General features: G+C 41.9%; 1 protein-coding gene across 1 annotated transcript in view; it reads right to left on the minus strand.

Moving 5' to 3' along the window:
* Positions 1–27,349, minus strand: part of EFEMP1 (EGF containing fibulin extracellular matrix protein 1) — a 151,630-nt gene that overhangs the window by 6,377 nt on the left and 117,904 nt on the right. The window contains exons 6-10 of the mRNA XM_073576655.1: positions 23,416–23,535; positions 20,534–20,653; positions 7,460–7,579; positions 5,849–5,975; positions 4,967–5,162 (exon numbers count right to left, since the gene is read on the minus strand). Of these exons, the coding sequence (XP_073432756.1) occupies positions 4,967–5,162; positions 5,849–5,975; positions 7,460–7,579; positions 20,534–20,653; positions 23,416–23,535 (683 nt within the window). The remainder of the gene's footprint in view (positions 1–4,966; positions 5,163–5,848; positions 5,976–7,459; positions 7,580–20,533; positions 20,654–23,415; positions 23,536–27,349) is intronic.

The following is a 27,349-nucleotide window of genomic DNA, read 5'->3' on the forward strand; positions in this document are numbered from 1 at the left end:
GGTGTGGTACATATTTGTATTCAGGGGTGCACTGTGGGGGATTTTTTATTCAGGAGACAAATGTATACATGCAATATATGTGACCTTGTTATATTTAGGGGTGCAGTGATGAGTGTGACAAGACAAGATGAAGCTGCAAGATGTCGACATGAAGGTCTGACCAGATGGAGAAGATGTAACAGAAAATGGCTCTAATAAGACGAGACATCAGCAGTCACTGGATGTAAGTATTTATTCTATATCTGTACTGTATGACTTGGTGTAAATCTGTACTACATTCTAAGAGTATTGTGATCCGTCCATGTGTTGCCAGATTTCTTTTACTGGGTGGCAAACGGACTCAAGAGTTTCATAGATTAATTCACACATCCATGAAAATCACAGATCTGGGACAGATCTGCGAGATTCAGAGCATGTCCTGTTCTGAACCAATTTTGAGGACATACTCAATTGGTCTATGTGCTGTCTGAGAAAAAAGCACACTGACACTTCACACAGATACAGGAATGTAGCCTTCTTATATAATGTATAGCGCTGTCCCTTAATGTATAGTGTACTCTATTATGTAATGCCCAGTCCTTAATTATTACTTCTTATATTGCATCCTCTCTAATTATCTACAACACTACCCCATATTATATAGTATCCTTTGTTGTTATGTACAGCGCCTTCCCATTATTACATATTATCATCTCTTGTTATGTATAGCACCCTCTCTTACAAAGCGTATTCTTGTTATTTTTGTCAGTCACAGTGTCCTCTATTTATTACATAGTCCTCGCTTGCTACATTAGATATAAAATAACTTCTGATGGAGCAGCATCTGACCAGTCCATCAGCTACCTCCATCAGAAAAGAAGCTTTCTTTTCCATGCTCCATCAGGGGTATTTTCAGTTTATATCTAACAAGAGAGGACACTGTACAATATCAGCTGTCTATCTGTGGTTTTAGAAGCAGGCCTAATAAAGAGCAGCTGATTACCGAATCAGCTTTTTTTTATAATATGGGTTGTCCTAATGGGACTTCTGCACTGTCCTGATGAAGTGTCATTAACTTTTTTCCACCAGGGCAAAACGTTTTTTTTTGTACGAGTTACATACATCATCTTTGATATTTCCTAAACTTATCTTAGATGCCACATTCTTACGGGAGGCAGCGGAGGTCAATTCTTGAGATACAGTATAACTGACTCTAGGTATAAACTTTAGGTAAAAAGATAATTCCACAAATTAGGCCTAAAGAAAATGGCACTTCCCTAGAAATATGTATACCAAACAGATCAAGGAAGCATATTGCCATAAAATACACATTTCTTTATTGAAGTTCATACAAAAGACACAGACAATTATAAAAAGAGATGGATATTCAAATAGATACCACACGTACATATGCCTACATGCAGTGCCTAAAAGTACATAAGGGGATACAGTCGTGTGTTCAACACATTTGAAAAGTATAGTATAATGCAACTTGTGTGAAATATAGGGGGCACCAAACATGTGACCTGTACGAAATCTACACTGCAGAAAATACCATCAAATTGTATATCACCAGCATAAAGATGAGAAAACTCTCCGCAAGTTGTATGTGCCTAATACTGGATTCTATCTGTGCAAATAAATTAGGATTACAGGCAGAGAGCTTATAATGCAGTACTTGGCAACAGTGCCATGCCAATTTAATCAAATGACACCGGAGGTATATGACAGTATGTAACAGGGATTAAATATAACTAGTGCCAACACAATGAGCATTAAAATACCATATACCGTATATACTCGAGTATAAGCCGACCCGAGTATAAGCCAACCCCCCTAATTTTGCCACAAAAAACTGGGAAAACGTATTGACTCGAGTATAAGCCTAGGGTGGGAAATGCTCCATAGATTATTCCCCCATATGCTGCCCCCATAAGAAGCTCCATAGATTGTTCCCCCATATACTGCCCCCATAAGAAGCTCCATAGCTTATTCCCCCTTATGCTGCCCCCATAAGAAGCTCCTTAGATTATTCCCCCATATGCTGCCCCCATAAGGAGCTCCTTAGATTATGCCCCCATATGCTGCCCCCATAAGAAGCTCCATAGATTATTCCCCCATGTGCTGCCGCTGCTGCATGTAAAAATAAAAAAAGACATACTCACCTCTCCGTCGCTGGGTGTCAGATTCTCACCTGTCCTGCATCCATGGCTGCTCACCGCTATCTACCACGTCATCAGTCAGTGACGTTCAGACTGCAGGGGGCGCGGCGCACACTAACCACGTTACCGCGCCCTCTGCTGTCTGAAGTCACTGACCGATGGCAGACAGCAGCAAGCAGCCATGGACGCAGGACAGGTGAGTATCGCCATACTTACCCGTCCTGACGCTGTCTCTTGAGCCCCCAGCTTCTCCGCGTTCTCTCTTCCTGCGTTCAGCGGTCACATGATACCGCTCATTAAAACTCATGAATATGCGCATATTCATGAGTTTTAATGAGCGGCACCACGTGACCGCTGAAGGCAGGAAGAGAGAGCACGGGGAGAAGCTGGGGGCTCAAGAGACAGCGTCAGGACGGGTAAGTATGACCTGACACCCTCGCCCCCCCTCCCCCTCCGACCCCCCGGTGTATATGACTCGAATATAAGCCGAGAGGGAGACTTTCAGCCCAAAAAATTGGGCTGAAAATCTCGGCTTATATTCGAGTATATACGGTACCAGGAGACTGCGATATTACAGGTCATATGCTTGCCACCCTACTTCTTAGGGGTTGTTGCAACACATTTGGGATAGGGGGATTAATGTCATGTGAGCACTTATGCTGGTATTTTAATGCTCATTGTCTTGGCACTAGTTATTGTTGTTCCTATCTTCAAAAAGGGGAAGAAGGTGGACCCAGGCAACTATAGGCCGGTGAGTCTGACTTCTATACCAGGAAAGATCTTTGAACAAATTATTAAACAACATGTATGTCAATACCTGGATAAGAATGAAGTGATTAAACAGAGTCAGCATGGGTTTCTAACTAATAAGTCATGTCAGACTAACTTAATTTCCTTCTATGACGGTATCACTGATTGGGTGGATCAAGGAAATGCTGTAGATATAGTATATCTTGACTTCAGCAAAGCATTTGACAAAGTCTCTCATACAATCCTTATTGAAAAAATGACTAAGTATGGAATGGACAAGGCAACTGTTAGGTGGATTCATAACTGGCTTAGTGATCGGACCCAAAGAGTGGTCGTAAATGGCTGCACATCCAGTTGGAAGAATGTCTCAAGTGGGGTACCACAGGGCTCTGTCCTGGGCCCTGTATTGTTCAACATCTTTATCAACGATTTAGATGAAGGAATTGAGGGTAAACTGATTAAATTTGCTGATGACACAAAGCTAGGAGGGATAGCTAATACTAGAGAAGAGAGAGAGAGGATTCAAAAAGATTTAAATAAACTGGAGAAGTGGGCAGCAACTAACAGAATGGTTTTTAACAGGGAGAAATGCAAAGTACTACATCTGGGCAATAAAAATGAAAAAAGCATATATAGAATGGGAGGAATAGGGCTAAGTGACAGCACATGTGAAAAAGACTTGGGTATACTAATAGATCACAGACTGAATATGAGTCAACAGTGTGATGCAGCAGCAAAAAAGGCAAATGCAATTCTAGGATGTATTAACAGAAGCATACAGTCTAGATCACGTGAAGTCATTATTTCCCTCTACTCCTCTTTGGTCAGACCTCATCTGGAATATTGTGTCCAGTTTTGGGCACCACATTTTAAAAAAGACATCAACAAACTGGAGCAAGTTCAGAAAAGAGCGACCAGAATGGTGACCGATCTGCAAACCCTGTCTTATGAGGAAAGGTTGCAGGATTTGGGATTGTTTAGTTTGCAAAAGAGAAGACTGAGAGGAGACTTAATAGCTGTCTACAAATATCTAAAGGGCTGTCACATTGTAGAAGGATCAACTTTATTCTCATTTGCACAAGGAAAGACTAGAAGCAATGGGATGAAACTGAATGGGAAGAGACACAGATTAGATATTAGAAAAAACTTTTTGACAGTTAGAGTGATCAATGAGTGGAACAGGCTGCCACGAGAAGTGGTGAGTTCTCCTTCAATGGAAGTCTTCAAACAGAGGCTGGACAGACATCTGACTGGGATGATTTAGCGAATCCTGCTTTGAGCAGGGGGTTGGACCAGATGGCCCAGGAGGTCCCTTCCAACTCTACGATTCTATGATTCTATGATTCTATGATTCTATATTTAATCCCTATTACACACTGTCATATACCTCCGGTGTCATTTGATTAAATTGGCATGGCACTGTTGCCAAGTACTGCATTATAAGCTCTCTGCCTGTAATCCTAATTTATTTGCACAGATAGAATCCAGTAATAGGCACATACAACTTGCAGATAGTTTTCTCATCTTTATGCTGGTGATATACAATTTGGTGGTATTTTCTGCAGTGTAGATTTCGTACAGGTCACATGTTTGGTGCCCCCTATATTTCACACAAGTTGTATTACACTATGACTTTTCAAATGTGTTGAGCACACATGACTGTATCCCCTTATGTACTTTTAGGCACTACATGTAGGCATATGTATGTGTGGTATCTATTTGAATATCCATCTCTTTTTATAATTGTCTGTGTCTTTTGTATGAACTTCAATAAAGCAATGTGTATTTTATGGCAATATGCTTCCTTGATCTGTTCGGTTTAGGTAAAAAGAGCCACCAGAGGTGACCAAGACAAAGCATTACCCCTATGTGTTGTATGGAAAATGACCATGCTGTTCTGCTCTATTGCCATCTGCATTAGCAAAGGATCTACAGAGTTATTTCTTTAATACGTGTGAAGGACTCTCTTCAGAATAATAGCAATCTTTAGTGCTTTAATCTTTAGAAACTTAATAGGAATTAAGAAATCTTCAATTAAATACAACCAACAAAAACATTTGATTTAATCAACTCACCCGTAAGTAGAAGTCTCCATTTTCATTTCCAGATTTAATCCTGAAGGTGTTAATTGTATTAGTGTAAATCAATGTAGCCTGAACTTGGAAGATGTCAGAAGGTACAGCTCGGTTGGATCTGATACTCATGTATTTGTGGACAATGCTGTATGGTTGATCTCGACAAAGAGGATTTGTAACATGGCATACACAACGGCTGAAACAAAAAAAAATATATTATTTTTAAAACATTAAACGTTAATAATAAATGGTGATAAATTTGTTCCATATGAACAAATAAATGTCCCAATAATATCAAACGTCTTGAAATAGTTGTGAGTGCAGCAGTCTATAGTCATCAAGACTGGTGATTTTCACACCTGTCTTGATGAGGAGACAGGTGGAATTTGAGGCTCGTCTTAATGAATCAAGATCTTCTGACAAGTGTCGTGCATGTCTGTGCGCCTCCACTCAAGAGCATGTGAGGAGTGTTATGCATGTCTGTGTGCTGTGAAAAAAGACTCAAAACATGTCTATCGGTAGACTTCTGATTCTCATGAGAGTGCCTTTCCCCCTGGCGCCTATGACATTTTTTTCTGCCAGTATGTCATTTTTGAATAGTTGAATATTTTACACATTTTGAGAAGGAAATAAGGTTCTTCAAAAAACTTCTGAAAAAAACTATTTTTCTTCTTTTTATTTAACCTGTTTGTACATAACCCAGAAATGACTACTCTAGCCAAGCCTCCCCATGCTAAGCTATGATTTATTGATTTGTTGTTAACTCCATTTGCAAATACAAACCCCTCCCATTGTAAGGTAGTTCACACAATGCAGATGCCTGGACAGAAATATTTTAAATTTACACTTTCGCTCAAAATTTTTTGACCTGCATCTACTTACTTATCCGACATACGAACGTAAGGGTCTTGGCAGGGGTTTGCTGGGTAACATCGGAATCCTCCAAAATAATTCCAACATGTGGCATCTTCCCCACAGTCATGAGTGTTACTTTCACATTCATTTATGTCTGTAGATATATTAAATAGAACAAAACTTTTTTTTTAATAACAGTGCCAAAAATTTTGTTTCAAAGTATTCCAATAACCTGTTAAGGATGCAGGTGTTTTGGGCATTGAGGCAACATCAATTTTTTTTATGCATCACTGTTTCAAGAGTAAGAACTTGTTAATTTTTCTGGCAATGTTTTCCTTGTTGTATGTGGACTATTTTGTATGTACCACCTAAGGGTACATACAATGTATTGAAAAGTACTTTTTTCAGGAGAATGGAAGAAAAACTGCAGTTTCACTATTTTGAGGTTTTTTTTGTTGGGTTTTGTTTTTATTTTATTTAGATACTTCTTTGAACATGAAGCTCATATTTACCCTTATTTATAGTCTCACAAGGGAACTTGATTATTGATTTGTCTGATCATTGGTATAACACACTGCAAAACTTCTGTATTGCATTCTAACACCTGTCAGCAAAAAAGGCCTTGCCTGGATTATTAAAATGGTAGACCTCTAGGAGCCTTCATTATTCTCCGACTGCAGTGGAAACATATTGTAAATCTGCAGTCACTGAACATGGGAGCCATCTGAGTGTCACGGGTAGTCTCTCACCCTAGCTGTTAGAGGGGTTATGCACTACTTGGACAACCCCTTCTCATTCAACACGTTTGGCCCCATTAAAATAAACAAGCTTATACTCACCTCTGGCACCATTTCAGCAGTGTCGGCATTTGCTCTCCTGTGGCTCATGTGAGGTTGATACATCATGCGAGCCCTGCGCCAAATCAGCGCCGACCTCACTGTACCCGCCTTTGGACATATAAGAAATTAACAGCGGCCATAAAAATGTACATTAAAAGCCGCCAATGACTGAGCTGCACAGGAGACTAGTCGGACAGGTGGGTCCTCTGTGTCTTCTCTCCACTCGCTGCTAGTGGCCAACAGGTCTCTACTTATACATGCACGTAGGGAAAGAGTTGTCACTTTTTCTATCCTTATGTGGAATGAATTGGGCACTTAAGCTTTTATCTTTACTCTGTATAAGCATAAAATGGTGCTGCTTATTTTAGAGTTCCTTTGATAGCCCCTCTGATAGACCTGTCTTAGCTCCACATTTTCATTGTTTTGACGCCCTCTGAGTATTCAGCAGTATTCAGCAGTTTGTGAAACAATCCCAATTCTCTTGAATTAAATTGCATATTGAATTCTTGGACACCCACAATTTCAGAAAATTTGACTCAAAGTTAGTCCTCCATGGATCAATCCGCTCATCTCTACTCTTCACATTCTGTTTGTCTGCCCAGAAAAGCTGACAAGTGAAGTGCGGAGAACAGGAACTTGTCAATAAGTGTGAAAACTGAAAGATATCCGATTTTTTTAAGTGTACACGCAAATAAAAACATAACAAATTTAAAAAAAAAATTTGTGATAGAAGTCTGATATAAATAAAATGCAATTTTTCAATGATATGTACTAGTTAGAAAAACAACAACATACAAACCTTGACATGATCGTGTGCCGACAAGTTGATATCCTTCTGGGCAAACACAGGAGAATCTTCCAGGCTCATTAACACATTGATATTGGCACAAGTAGCTGGATGTTCTGCATTCATCGATATCTATTGAATAAGACAGTTACAACGGGAACACTGACAATAAATGCACTGATGTGTGTTTGTCTTTCAGCAAGTAATTAGAAATAAATTACTAAGCATGTTGACAGACTTCATTACAAGAAAAAACTGTACGGCAAACACAGGCTCTATGAAAGGGAAAGTCTCATACATTTAATTAAGCTACAATTAAATACAAATCTGTTGGGCTGCGTTCCCACGGATTGTATTTACTGCTATGAATATGCTTGGAGGGGGCACAGATTTCACCCTAAGGGCCCCGTCACACATAGCGACTCACCAGCGATCTCGACAACGATATGAACTCGTGAGGATCGCTGGTGTGTCGCTACATGATCGCTGGTGAGCTGCCAAACAGGCAGCTTCACCAGAGATCAGGACAGCGACACGTGGGTAACAAGTGACGCGCGGCGCGTAGAAACCCTATGTTTACCTTGGTTACCAGCTACCTGCACCAGCGCGCTGGTATCTAACGTACACATCGGGTTTCTAAGCGCTGCGCGGTGCTTAGAAACCCGATGTTTACCTTGTTACCAGCTCGCTGATCACTGGTCTCCCGCCTGCCACACGCAGCGATGCATGCTGGCCAGCAGGAGACCAGCGATCAAAAAATGTCCAGGCCATTCGAGGACAATCAGCGATAACCGGCAGGGGAGCTGGTCGCTGATAAGTGTCACACACAGCTCACAAAAAAATAGGTCCCGTTCTCATCTAGGAGAGCGGGACGATTTTTTTCTCACTTGCCATCTTTGTGCTGTCCGTTTTTTTACTTACAGTAGCAGCTATTAATCTTTTATGGGATCGGGATCATGGACAGTTTCCTATACTACAGAACTGTAATGTATCCGTAAAAATCAGATGCCTCTCTGAAGCTCCGTATGCAATGTGATTTTTTTCCTCACACCTATCAGATTTTGGAGTGAAATCGCAGCACGCCGAATATGGTTGAGAAAAAATCTGCAGATCTGCATGGCCTCATTGAATAACGTTGGTCAGAGTGCAATCCGATTTTTTTTATCAGATTGCCCTCGTCTGTTTTATACGCAAAGTGTAAGCGAACCCTAAAATTCACAATTACGGTACATCTATAGCATAAATTTCCATTCTATGGATTTCACACCCACAGATCTTGTCAATTTGCTTTGTGGATATTTTTAATAGCGCGTGCATGAGGTTTCTTAAATTTCTTGCACTCAATATGTGGAAAGTGAATATGCCTGGAATATTCTCTGTTGAGTTCAGAAGATGATACGTAAGAGGAGTAGATAGTAGAGAGCTACGGACACCATGATGAGCGAGGCCTTGACCTGTCAGCCTGATTGTGGTTCCTCCCAACTTATACCTTTTCCAAATAAATGTTCCATAATTTGGGAGCATTTATCTATGAATTAGTAAGTGTTTGAGACAATAGTATACAAGTTCAGACTCAAGCCCTCTGCAATTCATCCATTAATGGATCAAAGGGTGCCAAAAAAATATTATACTGGTGCTTTAAATGTAATGCTGATCTGTATATAAGGAAGGGGTCACACTTGCGAGTGTGATGCGAGAAACTCACGCGAGTCTCTTGCATCAATACCTGGCACTGCCGCCGGCAATCGGGACCGGAGTGTGCAGCTGCATGTATTTCTATGCAGCCGCACAGTCTGGTCCTGAATGCTGGCGGCAGTGCCGGGTATTGATGCGAGAGACTCGCACGAATTTCTCACATTGCACTAGCAAGTGTGACCCCAGCCTAAGTCTTCGATACAAGTCCACAGGTCAAAGCCCACTTTAAGGAGAGCCTGTCAGGTTAGTCATAGTGCCTTCACCAGAGCCAGCTCTCTCATTGTGGGCATCATCTGTCTTACTCTGAAAGATTGTAGCATTTCTGGAAAAATATTGTTTGACAGAAGTCATTAATGTGGAGACGACCAGTAATCTTGTCTTTCATCCCCTCTCCACCTGACTTTTCTTCAGCTGTCATCTCCTTACCAATTACTTCCTCCTCCTCTCTTCTCGAGCATTCCCTAAACAGATGTTGGTGCCAGCTTCTCTTCTTTTTTCTCTAAATTAGCTTCTAGGGCTTCTTAAAATAATCAGTTTTTATTCCGGCTGCTCCCTTCAGTAATCTTTTTGTTGTTTTTTTTTTCTTAAATCTGCCATGTGGATCCGGAGATATGGACCTTTTTATTTAGTGATAATTTTTATAATGTTTACCGAAGCGGCGTTGTTCACAGAATTCTCTGGGGTGAGTCTGTAGGCTGCTCTGCATTATTACCCTGTGAGCAACACACCTCTGGGAAAGACCATAAAAAATAGCACTAAATAAAAAGGCACATCTCTGAACCTGGATGTTAGATGCAAAAAAAGGATGACTCAGCTTGCTACATTTGACTTGCTGACAGGTCCTCTTTTATCACCCTATAGGTAAGAGTGTTGAAAATGATTCCACCACCCTCTTAACAAATAGTAAAGGGAACCTTATAGCTTCTCCAGGCCCCCCAAACTATCACCATGTAATTGGTACCATTATACTCTTACTAACAAGTCCATTTTATTGTGCTATTGATTTCTTCATAGGCCAAGAATCATTTTTATAACTGCAGTGCTGATATGCTAATTAGTGGGTGACTAGTCGTGAGGGTATTGTTTTCTCCAGACTAATCATCTCACCAATCTTGTCGGTGTAAGTAACATGACTTGCAAGAGCGACATCAATGCTAGTCTCTGCCTCCCTAAAAATACTTATTAGTGGGATGATTAGTTTTGGGAAATCGATGTCCCCACAACTACTCATCCACTATTGCCACTACAGTTCTGAAGTTTTTTGGCTTTTGAAGGGATCATTGATACAATAAATAGGACTTGCTAGGAAGGGAATAACCGTATAGTAATAAATACATAGTGGTGTTTTTGGGGGCCTAGAGAAGCTATCAGGTTCTCTTTATAAACACAAAGAGGGGGAGACTTGTTAATCGAAAGTAACAGCCCCTGGTTTAGAGGACACAAAACATGTATATACTCTATTACTAAGGTACCCATTCACTTAAATGCGCACCATGCAATACTACAAGCACCTGCTTCTTGGGAATTGAGTAAGTGAATAGAGTTGAGATATAAGATTTGCAGGACCCAGGTCAAGCATCCACATTGGTAGTCTGTGGCCACCAGTCAAGAGCCTTGAAAATCTTGTCTCTGTGTACTATCCAAGCATATCTATTAGCACGCATGACGTTCTGCTAGGCAATCTAATTAAAAGAGGCAGGTTGGAAGAGATTTGCAGAGCTTTGGTCCAGTCCGAACTACCAACATGGACATCGGTAGCTACGCACTACCAACATGGACACTGGACATCGGTGGCCAGGCTCTACCACCATGGACACTGGACATCGGTGGCCACGCACTACCAACATGGACACTGGACATAGGTGGCCACGCACTACCAACATGGACATTGAACATCGGTGGCCACGCACCACCAACATGGACACTTGACATCGGTGGCCATGCACTACCAAAACATGGACACTGGACATTGGTGGCCACGCACTACAGACATGGACACTGGACATCAGTGGCCAGGCTCTACCCCATGGACACTGGACATCGGTGGCCATGTACTACCAACATGGACACTGGACATCGGTGGCCACGACCTACCAACATGGACACTGGACTAGGGTCTTGCAAATCTTTTTGCACAACTATATAACTGGATGAAAATCTCAATCAGGTGATTGATAGGATCCCAACGCTGGGCCAGTTGATCATTGAGAAAGTTTTTTTTGCATAGAAAAGGCTGTCAAATTCATTGTACTGTACCATAATATGCTAATAAATTGGATTCTTATTAAGAACTGTATGTAAAATATTAAAATATCAAATAATTTACATTTTTTTTCCAAAGTCTGACTTTTGCGCCAGACATCTTTGTTTCCTTTGCCCCATCAATACACATGTCTTTAAAATATCACATGTGTTATCTGTTGAATGAAACAAACCCGGAACATAATGTGTTTATCTCTTAATCATTTTTGTTTATTTCCCAAACAGATGCAACATTAAGTGAAACGCCTCGGCAGTTCAACATGACTCAACACAATTTGTTTAAAATATGGAAATATTTACACATTAGGAAAAGAATTTTCAACCTGCCAATTTTTTCTGTGCTTTCCGAGGATAATGGGATTTTATTTGCAGCTACAAAGTAGGCGGCATTCCATCAGCAGCTGATAATCATTGCATTAGGCTATGTTCACAAGACCATAGTTTTGGTCCTAGTGCTGCCTGTGGAAAAAACTGACATCACACAGACTGAATGCCGGTGTGAAAAAAAAAAATCACAGCATGGACAAGTTTTTTCCATAGTTCGGATGAGACTCACCCATTCAAGTCTATGGATGTGCAATAAAAATCGGACCCCTTATGGATCAACCATATAGCATCCAATTTTGGTGAATACATTGCCATTATTAACATAGGAAACTGTTTTGGATTTTGTAAATTTTATTCTCTGCTGATGTCTGAAAACGAGTGCTATGCTGCCTCTGTTCTTACTCTTTTCCTCCTTCCTTTCCACTATTTTCACTAATTTAATGTTCGACCAGCGGGGGTTTTCATACAAATTACTTATGTACTACAATTTGGTTGATTGTTGGCTTGTGGCACTTTCCTACCCAGAAATTTGTACAAACAATATTAAGGTCTTTTTGGTTGAGGTTTTTTGTCCAAAATTGTAGGCTTGTGGCCCAGAAGTGGCTTATACTGTAGAGTAGGGAGCCATCAGGCCATCAGAGGGAGGTCACCTTGCCGTGGTTGATGGGCATACATGAATTGGCCAATTTGTGCGCCAAGAACCTTCATTTTCTTCTACTACTCACAAATTGCACTTATCCAGGATGTTGGTAGGCTTCCATTGAAGACATGAATGGAGATTAGTTTCCATAATCAGAGACCCTACTCCATAACAGATTTGGCTTGAAAAAGGCATGTTTATGCCGAAACGTTGCAGAAGTACATCTATTTTTCACTAGGGTAATTTTTTGATATTTTTGTATGGTGGTGGTCCTTGCCTTATTTTTCATATTGGATAATAAACCTACCATTTGAGTGTAAAAGTTTTTCTCTCAATCAAGCTGTCATGGTTGGGAAGTTTACGCTTTATAAAGATGTTATTCAGCAGCTAAGGTGTTTATTACAAAGGGTAGATCTGTCATTACAGTAGAAGACATCACATAATTTCAAAATCTGTTCTAAAGTGGTTGTCCCATTCATTTGCTGTACTAGAAACATGGACAGTCCCCACTTGGGCCAATCACCTATAAGCCAACAAGCAGCAGCTCTTGCTACAGAAGACATAGGCCAACCATGTATTATATGGATGGCCATTCACTGGAATGTATGCAATATAATATATAATTTCCATGTCTGAGTTTATTTTACTGGTGAATTGATATTTTCTCATGGGCACCAGGCCGGTAATCACCCAATTGCTGCATTAGCTCCTGTATTTACAATGTATGCATGCATTCTGTGTAGTTACAGTATATACATATCGTATACAGTAGCGACCAAAAGTTTTGCTTTATTTTTAAAAGTGTGTTTACTTCTGTCTGGTTATTGTGATGCCATTTTCCTGGTGATGTTTAGTAAACTAGAAGCAAATGGTTGTCAGCTATAAGAATGAAAATTGTGTTTGACATTGTTTTATCCCTTTATGTATTAGTTTTCAACATTTGCTGGGACAAATGTTTTGCATATTTTGTTATGGGTAGTCGAATTTTACCTAAAATTTATATTTTTGTTTGTGTGTTTTTCGATTGAAACATGGCAAAGGTAAAGCCAAAATTATCACTAGATGTCAGGAAGCTTATTATTCTGAGAGTGAATTCAGGCAAAATCCAAAAAGAGGAGCTATTGAATTCAACTGCTCTCAGAGTCAAGTGTCACGTATAATAAAGATAGAAAAGTAAGAAAAAAAAATGTCAGGAACACCGCACTGCACTTGCTCACTGGGTCAGTGCGCGTGTCCTGAGTACAAAAACTGTGCAAAAAGATACCTGTGGAGTGGGGCAGCAGTGGTGACGATGCGTGCTCCAGACTAACAGGACCTGAAGCATGTGACTGCTGGGGGCGTGGCCTAAGCTCCACAGAGCTAGGAGCTGCAGGGAAACTCCTAGAAAGGTAACTACGGGACAAGTTACCAAGGTGCATAGACAGGGGCGGAAACCAGATCAAGCCGGGGTCAATGCACGAGATAGCAGGACAGTACCAAAGGGTTAGACAGAGCAGATAGTCAGGACGCAGCAATAGATCAGAAAACCAGAACAGGCAATAGATGGTACAATAGGGGCAAATGGTAGAGTAACAATAGCCAAGCCAGGAGGTCAGAACCAGAGAAGACAATAGTACCTAAAACGTGAGACAGAGAACAGACTGAGGGGACAGGCCGGGTCATACACGGGAATCAAACAAGCAATGGAGTACACTCACACCAGGGGGGTTGGTCAGACACACAGCCAGAACAACAGTATAGCTGACAGAATGCTAGTCTGGAGTGAGTAATACCCCTCGCAGATCCAAAGGGAGGCCAGCAAAAGTTAACCCTGTGAGAGCAGGACTTTAACCATGTCCTATACCATGACAGTACCCCCCCCTTAATTGGGGGCCACTGGACCCCCAGGCTTCTCAGGGTATCTGGCATGAAAAGCCCGCACCAGTCGATCAGCATGCACCGAACTGGCCGGAACCCATGACCAATCCTCAACGGATTATCCCTTCTAATGAATAAGGTACTGAAGTCTCCGGCACACCCACCGTGAATCAATGATGCGCCCTACCTTGTACTCCAGTTGACCCTCTACCAATACTGGTGGAACCACAGATGAGGGATTCTCTCTAACTGTCCCCACAGGTTTTAATAGGGACCTGTGGAAGACGTTAGATATTTTGAAGGAGGTGGGCAACTGTAATCTGTAGGCCACTGGGTTGATCACCTCTACAATCTTGTATGGGCCAATAAATTTGGGGCCCAACTTCATAGAGGGTATCTTAAGTTTGATGTTACGGGTGGGCAACCAGACTTTTTCCCCCACTGTTAACGCAGGAACCACCCCCCTCCTCCTGTCCGCAAAATGTTTGAACTTCTTCTGGGCTTTAGAAATGTTCCCCTGCACCTCCCTCCAGAGAGTTTTTAACTGTTGTACCATCCCCTCGGCACCAGGGCAACCCGAATCCATATGGGAAAAATCCCCAAACTGCGGAACAAACCCATAATTGACCTGAAAGGGGGACTTTCCAGTAGACTGATTAATACGACAGTTGAATGCAAATTCTGCAATGGGTAATACCTCACACCAGTCTTCCTGTCTGGAGAAGGCCAGGCATCTCAGAATCTGCTCCAACGACTGGTTGGTGCGTTCAGTCTGTCCGTTGGATTCCGGGTGATAGGCAGAGGAGAATGATAAAGTGACCCCCAATTTCTTACAAAATGCTCTCCAAAACCTGGCCACAAATTGCACACCCCTGTCTGACACCACATTCAGAGGTACTCCATGCAACCGAACTATGTGCTGTATAAACAAGCGGGCCAAGGTTTCAGCAGATGGTAATGCAGGTAATGGCACAAAGTGGGCTTGCTTAGAAAATCTGTCAACTACTACCCATACCACTGAGTTGCCCTTGGAAGGGGAAGATTAGTGATAAAGTCCATGGACAGGTGTGTCCATGTTTTATCTGGAATTGGCAAAGGCACCAATTCCCTGGCCGGCCAGACCTAAGAGCTTTTAGAGCGAGCACACACCCCACAAGTATTTACAAACCTTTTGATATCACTACCCATAGAGGGCCACCAAAAAACCCTGGCCACTGCCCCTCAGGTAGCTGCAATACCATGGTGCGCACTGAAACAGAATCATGAAATTCTTGCAGGAGTGTGAGACGGAAATGTTCGGGTACAAACAATTTAACTTGGGGTTTATTCCTGGGAGCCTGTGCTTGTGCTTCCAGAATCTCTCTCTGTAACTCAGAGGAGACTTCGGCTACAACCACTCCAGGTTGAAGAATAAAGGAAGGAGGTTCTGGAGGGGACTCAGAATCAAAACTTCGGGATAAGGCATCCGCCTTTACATTTTTAGACCCAGGTCGGAATGTAATTGTAAAATGAAATCTAGAAAAAAAAAGTGCCCACCGAGCCTGTCTGGGGGTCAATCTCTTAGCAGATTAATATAGGCCAAATTTTTATGATCAGTGATGACCGTAATGGGATGAGTGGCCCCCTCCAAAAAATGCCTCCATTCTTCAAAGGCCAATTTAGCCGCTAACAATTCCCTGTTGCCGACATCATAGTTTCTCTTGGCCGAAGAGAACTTTTTAGAAAAAAAGGCACAGGGTTTGAGGTTAGTCAGGGTAGAGGGGCCCTGGGACAACACTGCCCCCACCCCCACCTCCGAAGCGTCGACTTCCATGATAAAAGGTCTTGACGAATTGGGTTGTACCAACACAGGGGCTGAAGTAAGGCATTTCTTTAATGTAAGGAAGGAATTTTTTGCGGCCACGGACCAATTTTTTTTACATCTGCCCCTTTAAGAGTGAGGTCCGTCAAGGGTTTCACCACCTGCGAGAACCCTTTAATGAACTTCCTATAATAATTAGCGAAGCCCAGAAATCGCTGCAACCCCTTTAGATGAGGCTGCACGCAGTCTGTAATGGCCTGAACCTTCCCTGGATCCATGCGAAATCCCTCCTCAGATGCAATTACACCCAGAAAAGACAGTTCTTGCATAAAAAAGGAGCACTTCTCCAGCTTAGCGTATAAATTGTTCTCCCGTAGTCTCATAAGAACCGTACGAAGATGGTGTAAGTGTGACTGACTGTCCTCAGAGTATACCAAGATGTCATCCAGGTAAATGACCACATAACGCCCAATTAGGTCAGAGAAAACAACATTAATGACGTTCTGAAAACAGCAGGGGCGTTAGTGAGGCCTAATGGCATAACCAGGTTTTCAAACAGCCCCTCAGTCGTCAGGAATGCTGTTTTCCATTTGTCCCCCTCCCGGATCCTTATAAGGTTATAAGCCCTTCGTAGATCGAGCTTAGAAAACCATTTGGCCCTCGTGAGTTGGTTACATAAATCGGGAATCAACGGGAGAGGGTACGTGTTCTTAACGGTAATTTTGTTCAGTTCCCGAAAGTCAAGGCACAGTCGCAACCCACCATCTTTTTTCTTTACAAAAAAACCCCCACTGCCATGGGTGAGACCAAGGGCAGAATATGCCCCTTGCGAAGGCTCTCTTTGATGTACTCTTTCATAGCTTGGCGCTCAGGCCCGGAAAAATTAAACAAACGAGCCTTGGGTAATTTGGCTCCAGGAATTAAATCAATGGCACAATCATATGTGGTGGGAGCGCCTCAGCCTCACTTTCTGAAAACACGTTTTCAAAGTCTCTCAGGTACTCTGGAATACCCTTCAGACTGACAAACGACACAGATACAGATTTTAACGGATTGACAAAAGGAATCGGGTTACAACACAGACCATTAACATTACATCCCCATCGGGTGATCTCCCCCTTCACCCAATCAATGAGAGGATTGTGGCGTTGCAGCCGGGACATCCCCAATACCAGTCCTGCAGGCAGATTATTCATAATGAAACAACTTAACTTTTCCGCATGAGTGGAACCCACTTTCATAGAAAAAACTTCAGACATAAAGCAAATTCCATCCTGGGTAAGAGGGGATGAATCCACAGCCACAATTTTAACAGGGTCTTTCAACCTGACTGTCCCTATCTTATTAAGAGTCACAACTTGGGCATCAATCAGATTAATAGAGGAACCACAGTCAACAAAGGCTGTAGTCACAACAGGACCACCAGTAAGTTCCAATTCAACCTGGAGCACCATCTTTATAAGAGATAAAAAATGTACCTGGGAGTCTGGACAACCTTCCCGATTGTTGCCCAGACTCAGTCGTTTCTCTGATGGTTTCACAGAAGAAGGGCAGGAGGGGCAATTTCTTTTCCAAAGTCCAGAGGCTCCACAGTAAAAGCATAGTAGGTTGTCTCTACAGTGCCTTCTCTCTTTCTCCTTAACTGAGACTGACCCACCCAATCTCCATGGGCTCAGATACAGGTGCAGTGTCACACAATTTGGAGTACAAGGGAGACTCTTGTTGCATCATTCCTCTAGCACGGAGTCGCCGGTCCATACGGATGTAATGCCAGAGCATCCTTCAGACGATCAGACAGGCCCCTGCGGAACAACCCCCTCAGGGCGGCATCGTTCCAGGATACTTCGGCGGCCCAACATCTAAACTCTGAGCAGAATCATTCAGCAGAGTTCCTCCCCTGTGTCACACTCATCACCATATCCTCTGCCAGACGCACTCTATCAGGCTCATCATATATGTGCTCCAGAGCCTCAAAACAGGTTTACAGACATACGTTCAGGAGCAGAGGAAGAGAGAGAGAAAGCCCATGCCTGTGGAGCCCCCCGAAGTAGGGAAATGATGACCCTCACCCTCTGGAACTTGTCCCCAGAGGAGCGGGGCATTAGGGAAAAAAAAAGCTTGCATCCTTCTCTGAAGGACCTGAACTCCCTTTTATCCCCTGAGAAAGGGTCTGGCAATTTGACCGGAGATTCGGGAGATGCTAATGACACATCTCTACCCCCAGAACTCGGCGCCCCTGCAGTGACAGCCCCCTGCACAGTATCCACCAACTGTTGCTGGGTATGGGCCATCGTGCGCTGTTCCACATTGAGCTTATGGAACATTTGGGTCAGGTGCTTGACCTGATCAGCTAAAGTTTGCATGGGATTCATGAGGAAAACACCTTTTTTTTTCTCCCCTCAGAGAGAAAAAAAACCCTGAAATGGTCAGCTATAATGTCAGGAGCACAGCACTGCACTTGCTCACTGGCCAGTGTGTGTGTCCTGAGTGCAAAAACTGTGCACAAAGATACCTGTGGAGTGGGGCAGCAGTGGTGACAATGCATGCTCCAGACTAACAGGACCTGAAGCACGTGACTGCTGAGGGCGAGGTCTAAACTCCAGAGAGCTAGGAACTGAGGAAAACTCCTAAAAGGGTAACTACGGGCCAAAGTTACCAACGGGCACAGATAGACGTAAATCAGATCAAGCCAGAGTCAAAGCACGAGATAGCACGACAGTACCAAAGGATTAGACAGAACGGATAGTCAGGATGAAGCAATAGATCAGTAAACCAGAACAGGCATTAGACGGTACAATAGGGTCAAACGGTAATGGAGTAACGATAGCCAGCCAGGAGGTCAGAACCGGAGAAGATAATAGTACCAAAACGTGAGACAGAGAACAGAGTGAGGGGACAGACCAGGTCATACACAGGAGTAGAGTTGAGCGACTTTGGTCGGATCGGGTTTCATGAAACAAAATTTGTTTCAGATGAAACTCGTCCGACTAGGGCAAAAAAAGTCGGAGTTTCGTCCGAAACCCGACCCCAATGCAAGTCAATGGGGAATAAAAGTCGGCATTGAGTGGATGAATGTCAGCCACTCAATGCCGACTTTTATTCCCCATTGACTTGCATTGGGGTCGGGTTTCGGACGAAACTCCGACTTTTTTTGCCCTAGTCGGACGAGTTTCATCTGAAACAAATTTTGTTTCATGAAACCTGATCCGACCAAAGTCGCTCAACTCTACACAGGAGGCAATCAAGCAAAGCAGTATGCATGCACACCAGGGGTCAGACACAGCCAGAACAACAGTATAGCTGACAGGGAATCCTAGTCTGGAGTGGGTATAAATACCCCTCCCAGATCCAAAGGGAGGCCAGCAAAAGTTAACCCTGTGAGAACAGGACATTAACCATGTCCTATACCATGACAATAAAGTTATGGAACAGGTGACAAACCTAGAAGTGGACGGCCACGGAAAACTTCCTCCAAAGTTGATCACGTTATTAAAAAGTCAGATGTCCATAAAAGTGCTGTACAGATTTCACATGAAATGAATGAAGAATCTGTGATCAAAGTGAGTCGACAAACTGTGGTACGATGGCTAAAAGCAGTAAGGTTGAATGCACTAGTTTCAGTCAAGAAGCCTCAATAAGGTCCGACTTCAGTATGCCAAAGAACCCAGCCAATGGAAAGAGACAGATTGGTCTAAGGTGTTGTGGTCGGATGAATCCAAGTTCAGTCTGTTTGGTAGTGATGGCAAGCACTATATATACTGTTCAAATGGAAAACATAATGATGTAAGATACTAAAGACCTACAGTGAAACATGGTGGTGGTAATGCCATGGTTTGGGGCTGCTTTTCTACCACTGCCTTTGGCCCTCTGCATAGAAATGATGGAAATATGAATGCTACCATGTACAAGGATGTACTGTAGAATGTAATGCTGAATAATGGTAAAAACCAAAGTAGGCAGGGGCTGGAAATTCCAGAAAGACAATGATCCTAAGCACACATCCAATTTAGTAACAAATTGGTTGGCAAAGACAAATGTTTGCCTGTTGCAATGGCCAAGCCAATCACCTGATTTAAACCCCACAGAGCACCTTTGGGATGAGTTAGGGCGACGAGGGGCCCGTACCCATAGCAATAAAGATGAATTGTTTGCAGATGTCTTGAAAACCCGAGTGGCTTCAATGCCCTGCCGGTCTGGAGCAGTTAATAAAGCAAGAGGTTATGCTACAAAATACTAAGCTATGGCATTGTAATCAATGAATTACTCTCTATGTTGTGATCAATAAATAGTATATGCACTTTTGGCAGTCAGGTTTCCTTAATTAAGTGACCATACCTACATTTTTGGTCGCCACTGTGTGTATATATATATATATATATATATATATATATATATATATATATATATATATATATACAGTATATATATACATGGGTCTGAATATGAAGTTGCACATTAAAAAAACACAACACTAAGAGTTACATGAAAAGTGGATGATATTTACCTTCACAATTGACTCTATCTCTGCTCAGTTCATAGCCTGGATTACACTGACACATGTATGAGCCAATCATATTATAGCATTCTTGTGCGCAGGGGCTGCTGGTGCTACATTCATCAACATCTAAAGATTTAAGTAATAAGTACACATGTTCACGAATATTAATCATGTTAATTCACATAAAACATATATGGTAAGAGATAAAGGGACATGAAAGAGGGAAAGACATATGCAACAATGGTCAGTATAATACCTGTAATCACACCCTTTATTATACATATTTTTGAAAGGTAATTTTCCTCTGCTCCCAAATCTAGCTTCTGTAGCCCAAATATTGTTAGTATAACCCTTTCACGGTTTTCCCTTTTGCTTATAGGTATGAAATTTGCAGCTTACTAATTTTGGTATTGCCAGATATATGAATACATTTCCTGCTCAGTGTTAAAGGCAATCTGTCACTAGAAAAAAAGAATGGTGCAGGGAGAAAATGAACTTTATTTCCCCAGGCAGGGTTCCTGTTTCAGTCATGAGGGTGTTGCCGATTCAGTCACTGCTCTGACTATACAGAGCAGCGGTTGTAACTGCGCCCCTAGCCCTGACTGGCACTGCATTGGGGCCGGCTGTCAGTACTGGGGGCTCGGTTACAGCCATTGCTCTGTATATGTTGCGTTCAGCTAAGTGCAGGTGCCAGGCAGATTAGTAATGCTATTAGCCTGCCGGTTAACCCCATCTCTACAGGGTAATAGTGTTTTTTTTCTGGTGACAGGATCCCTCTAATAGTTATAGGTCTGGTATATTGGTGGCAGTCTTATTATGATAGGGCTCATTATATTGTTTCTTTACTGATTTACTAATAGTGCAAGATTTGATTTGAAATTGTTTGTTTTCTAAAAAAGGACCTGTCAGTTGCTCAAAAAATTGAGTGAAATACTTTGTAAAAATCCTTTTTGCTCTCCATTGCAGAAATATTCACATTTGTCAGTTTTGGAGTGCAGTATGTGAAATTTCTGTTTGTAGTCCAACTGTGCAATTCTTCACAGTCTTCTCTTGGGTGTATGCTTTCATCCCTCCTAGATGCTACCAATCAGAGCTCGATGGCTGATCTAACAGAATCAGGTATTGCCAAGCTGTGATTAGCAGCATCTAGGAGGGATGGGTGAAGGTATACGCCACAGAGAAAACTCTGAAGAAAAGCGCAGTTGAACTGCAAACAGAAATTTCACATATAGCATTCCAAAAGCATCAAATGTGCTTATCTCTGCAATGGAGTGATGAAGCACAATATGTAAAGTACATCAGAATCGGGGGCGCTTAGGGATTTTTACGAGTTGTTTCATTCAGATTTTTGAGCAAGTGACAACATAGATGCCCATATTTACACGGAAGTGATCATTATGAAGATTTTTGCAGGTTTCTATAGAACCACTGTATGATTTTCCAACCACTGTGAAGTCCATAATCTGTTGACCCTACTGGGTAAGAAATTATGAAGGAAACATAACTCAAGAAGGATTTATTTTGTGTAACTTATAGAAAACACACATCACATTCATATGTGCTTATTGAACACATAATTTAGTGACCCTTTACACATGTAGTTAATATTCACTTTGCAGTTGTAATCCAATATTTTTTTTAGAAAGCTTTCCTTAAGGTTTTAGACTGATGGGCCTCATGACCATAAATTACCATTTATTAAATAAATGTCATCAATTCTGGAAACTGTTGCAGGTTAAAGTTAAGGATTGGTAATAATAATATATATTTTTTAATTTGGAGCTAACATATTCTGCAGCACTTTATAGCTTTGCACACATTATCACTGCTGCCCCTGATGGGGCTCACAATCTAAATTCCCTATCATACTGATAGGGAATTTTGGAATGTGGGAGGAAACCGGAGAGCCCGAGGAAACCCACGCAATCACGGGAAGAACAATACAAACTCCTTGCAGATGTTTTCTTTGGTGGGATTTGAACCCAGGACTCCAGCGCGGCAAGGCTGCAGTGCTTGCTACTGAGCCACCGTGCTTGCTTGGTAATGATATTAGATGACTGATTCTTTCTTCTCCTAAGTAGTGATGAGCGGACATGCTCAGATAAGGTGTTATCTGAGCATACTTGGGTGCTAACGAGGGTCTTCCGCGTACTTGATTAATCTGTTTGAGTCCCTGCATGTCTTGTGGCTGTTCGACACATGCAGGGATATTTGGGTAGAAACAGGCAATCCCTGCATGTGTTGTGGCTGTCAAACAGCCGCAAGACAAGACATGAAGGTGCAGGGACTCGAATATATTATTCGAGCATGCTGCAAACACTTGGTTAGCACCTTTGCATGCTCGGATAACACCTTATGTTAGCATGTTCGCTCATCACTGCTTCTGATTCCTGAGTAATGAGTAATCTCTTCCAGATGTGTTTTGACCAACAGTTATTTTATGTGTGTGGCCCTCTTTAGACTTGAGGTACTGATGTTTGGCCAGACTTGACTTGAAAGACTTGAAATACAATTGTTATCACATTGTAGGTCCACGAAATCAAAAGTTCCACATTATGCTCTACAAAGAACTTACGTATGTTTTTTTGTCCACTTGCATTGAGCATGCTGGAAAAGTCTAGTCAGATTCCGGTCGGGAGTGTCCTTTTCACATACTTGTGGTTATGTGACCACCGTTCCCAATGCTGACATCAGAAAATCCTCACAATGCATAGTGCTCGCTATGTGAAGATTCACAAGTCTGCAGTCACATAGGATGACTGCAGACTTGTCTTTTTAGAACAGACAACCAATTGAATGTTTTTAGTTTATAGCTGGAATAGTTTTTTTAAAACTTTTTTTTAAAGGTTAATTTAAAAACTTGTAAGAAATTAGACTATTGAACTTACCTACACAACTGTAATTATTAGGAGCCAGCTGAAAGCCAGTGTTACACTGGCAATAATAGGAACCAAGTGTGTTCACACAATGATGGTGACAAAATGAAGATATTGAACATTCGTCGATGTCTGCATGGTGAGATAAAGAAAAAAAGCTCATAGATTCTTTATATAAATTACATATAAATTCTTTTAGAATTAATATGTTCTGAAAGGGAACCTGTCAACAGGATTGTGCACAGTAACCTGCAGACACTGTCAGGTCGGCGCTGTAATACTGATTAAAATGATACCCTGGTTGATGACATTCAGCTTGTGGTTGTTGTTTAATCTTTTTTTTCAGTTTTCAGTTAATAATAATAATCTTTATTTATATAGTGCCAACATATTCCGCAGCGCTTTACAGTTTAACAGTTTCAAAGCACAAGTCATAAGTAACAACGTTAACAATACAATAATTAAAGTAAAATAAGATGACCCTGCTCGTGAGAGCTTGCAATCTACAATGAGGTGGGGGAGATACAAAGATACAGTTAATGATATGCTCTTGCCCCGGGGCGGCCTGTGAGGGATCTTCATGTGGTGCTCTGATTAGCTATTCATAATGCAGACTGCTGACAGGTCACTGATCACTCACTGACCTGCCCCCTAGTTTACATAATGAATATATGTACATACTGAAAAAAACCCTTCTGCAGGCAGGTGCCAGCCATGGCACCTGCGCAGCAGCATAATCGCATGTTTACTGTCCTAATAGTAACTGTGCTTGATGTTATTCAGATAGTACAAAAAAAAAAATCAATTTTAAAATGGCGTCTGCTGCGCCAGCGCAGTAGCAGCTATTGGTGTGTATAGTAGTGATCCAATAACTGCTACTGTGCAGGCTCTAGCGGAGCCATCTTGGTGGAGGACAATTTTTTTCTTCTCTAGCAAGATGGCATTTCCAGCGCCTGCACAATAGCAGCTATTGGATCACCTTTATATACTCCGATAGCTGCCACTGCGCAGGTGCGGGGGGGCGCCATCTTAAATTTGATTTTTTTTTTTGCACTTTCTGAATAACATCAAGCACATCGAGGTCGGACTGGCTCATCGGAGAACTGGAGGATTCTCCGGTGGGCCCTGGCACTGACACCTGCTAGCATACAGGATAGCAGCTGCCTAGGACCCCAGCCAGTGGCGTGTTGCTAATAGCTGCACACCACTCAGCTGCTATGGGGGCCCTTGGTGTCAGCAGAGCAGCAGCGGTTGGCAGGAGGCAGGAGTCAGCAGTTGCGGCTAAAGTTTGTCCCCGCTGCTAAAGAGAAATTAATATTCACTCTTCCCCATGCCCCCATGGGCGTGGAGAGGGGTGGATATTCATTTAACTTTAATAGCGGACAGTAACAGTGTTAGCTGCAGCGGCTAACTCTGCCCGCTATCAGGGCTGACAGACCAGGGTCCCTGCTCCTCCAGGGGCCCCCAGCCCACGTGGCCGCTATGGAGCAGTAAGTCAGGAGGGGCCCGGCACCAGCGCCGCATTCAACTGTATTGGCATCATAGATGCCGATACAGTTGAAAGCAATAAAGGAAGAGAGAGCGTCAGATGACGCTCCTTTTCCCATCATTCCGCTCTGCCTCTGACACTGCCAGTGTGCAATGACATCACTTCATCACATATCCACTGTGTGTATGGCAGATGGCAGTGCCAGCTCTCGACACCGGAGCAGAGCCGCCACTGGAATCAGTGTGGGAGCGAGGAGGAGAGGTGAGTATTGTGTTTTAAATATATATCTATATATATATATATCAGTGAGTCCAGGTTGCATTATATCCTTTGAGGGGGCAGCATTATACCCTATGAGGGGGCTACAGTATATTCTATGGGGGGCTGCATTATACCCTATGAGGGGGTTGCATTATGCTCACATTATATTCTGTGAGGAGGCTGCATTATACTATATCAGGCTGGCTGCATTATACCCTATTAGGGGGGCTACATTATATTCTATGGGGGACTACATTATATTCTATGGGGGACTGCATTATATTCTATGAGGGGGACTGCATTATATTCTATGAGGGGCGCTACCCCAACACCTGCTACCTAATTAAGATGTGTACTACCTTATATTATACCCGGATATTAGCGCATTTTACCACACAATTGGTGGTCTTCTGTTTATTTCTCTTTTTCTACATATTGAGCCCCAAGAATAATTTTCTCTGGTGGGCCCAAGGTGCTCCAGTCCGGCGCTGCACGGCCGGCACCTGCCTGCAGGTTTTTTAGTGTGTACATATATTCATTATGTAAACTAGGGGGCAGGTCACTGAGGGATCAGTGACCTGTCAGCAGTCTGCATTATTAATACCTAAGCAGAGCACCATATGCAGACCCCCCCCACAGGCCTCCCCAGGGCACGAGCATATCATTAACTCAGAACTGAAAATAAAGATTAAACAACAACCACAAGACGGATTTCATCAACCAAGGTATCATTTTAATTAGCATAATGGCACTGACCTGACACTGTCTGTAGGTTACTGTGCACAATCCTGCTGACAGGTTCCTGTCAATGTGATTGCATTTTAGTGACTATGCTATGCAACATTCATCCCCGCCATTAGCTCTCCTGAACCAGCCCTAAAGCCATGTTCCTATATGTGAAGATGCTGTATTTTTTTCCTTCTGCATTTGTTTTAGCAGGTCTATATCAAAATATGCAATAGTAATCTGCTGTAATTATTGCATTTTTGTCACATTTTCCCTTTTTTTATGTGTTTTTTGCATTATTTGTTAATGCATTCTTAGAGCAAAATTGATGGTGTTCTGCACTTAAAAATGCAATTGCATTTTTACATGTAATTTTAGGCTCTCTGTAGAGACATGTAAGAAAAAAACAAACAAAAAAAATGGACAATTTAAGAGCATCTTTAAATACATGGAGGACAAAAAAAAGCAGCAAAAAAATACAGCGTTTACCTACATGGGAACATGGCCTAAATCATCATTGTGTTCTATGATATGAGTTCTGTTCAGTAGAGCCATTTGAGTGTCAGTTTTCTGCAAACATCATCATGTATACAGTTTAATTAGGTTTTATTATAGATGTTAGTGTCTGAAAACATGCGAATAAGTATTGTGGTGAATGTGAGACCTCTTCCATATATCCAGTGATCTGTTTTTTTTCCACTTGGTGGTGGCAGTGAAATATCCAAAAAAAACTGATGTGAGGACATAGTCCATAGTCTGCTATGGGATCATTCATATTAATCCAACACATCAGTTTTTGCATCCTTCAAACAATCGGATCAGAAAACACTTCATGCTGCATTTTTCTATCCTGCTCTCCAGTTTGGCTGTACAAATTTTGATAAAACCTGATGACCACTGATGCTATTTTGATATCAGTTGTCAACAATTTGGGCACAAAAAACTGATAGTGATGGGCTGGATGTATGAAAAAAGGATGTTTAAGCTCTTATTATAAGTCTATTTAAATAAATAAATGTATGTCCCATAATAAAAAAAATTCTGAAGCATATTTTCTTAAAAATTAGCTTTTTAGCATCCCTCTGTTACTCCTCTTAGAAATGCAAAATTAACAAGCAGGCGTTACCGGTTGAGGTAACGGTGAAGGGCACACCCATTTGATAAGAAAAATATTAATGCCTGGTTATCAATTTATTCATTCAATTCTAAGAGGAATAACAAAGGAGCAGCAAAATGCAGAGTTCTAATAAAAGATTCTTTAGAATTGATATTTTATGGGGAAAGCAAATATGTCAGATATGTAAAAAATGATGGCAGGTTCTCTTGAATGAAAAGCAACATTTTGTAATGTATTAGAGTTCATAACATAAATTGTGATAAAATAAAGAGTACAAATCTTGGTTTTCATAAAGTTTGCTATTTCAGTTTTTAAAGTCTCAATTTGCATTAACTCTAGATAGTAATGAGGAT

This window comes from Dendrobates tinctorius, unplaced genomic scaffold (genome assembly GCF_039654945.1).
Source record: "Dendrobates tinctorius isolate UK_male_01 unplaced genomic scaffold, ASM3965494v1 ptg000050l, whole genome shotgun sequence".
NCBI classification, from domain to species: Eukaryota; Metazoa; Chordata; class Amphibia; order Anura; family Dendrobatidae; genus Dendrobates; species Dendrobates tinctorius.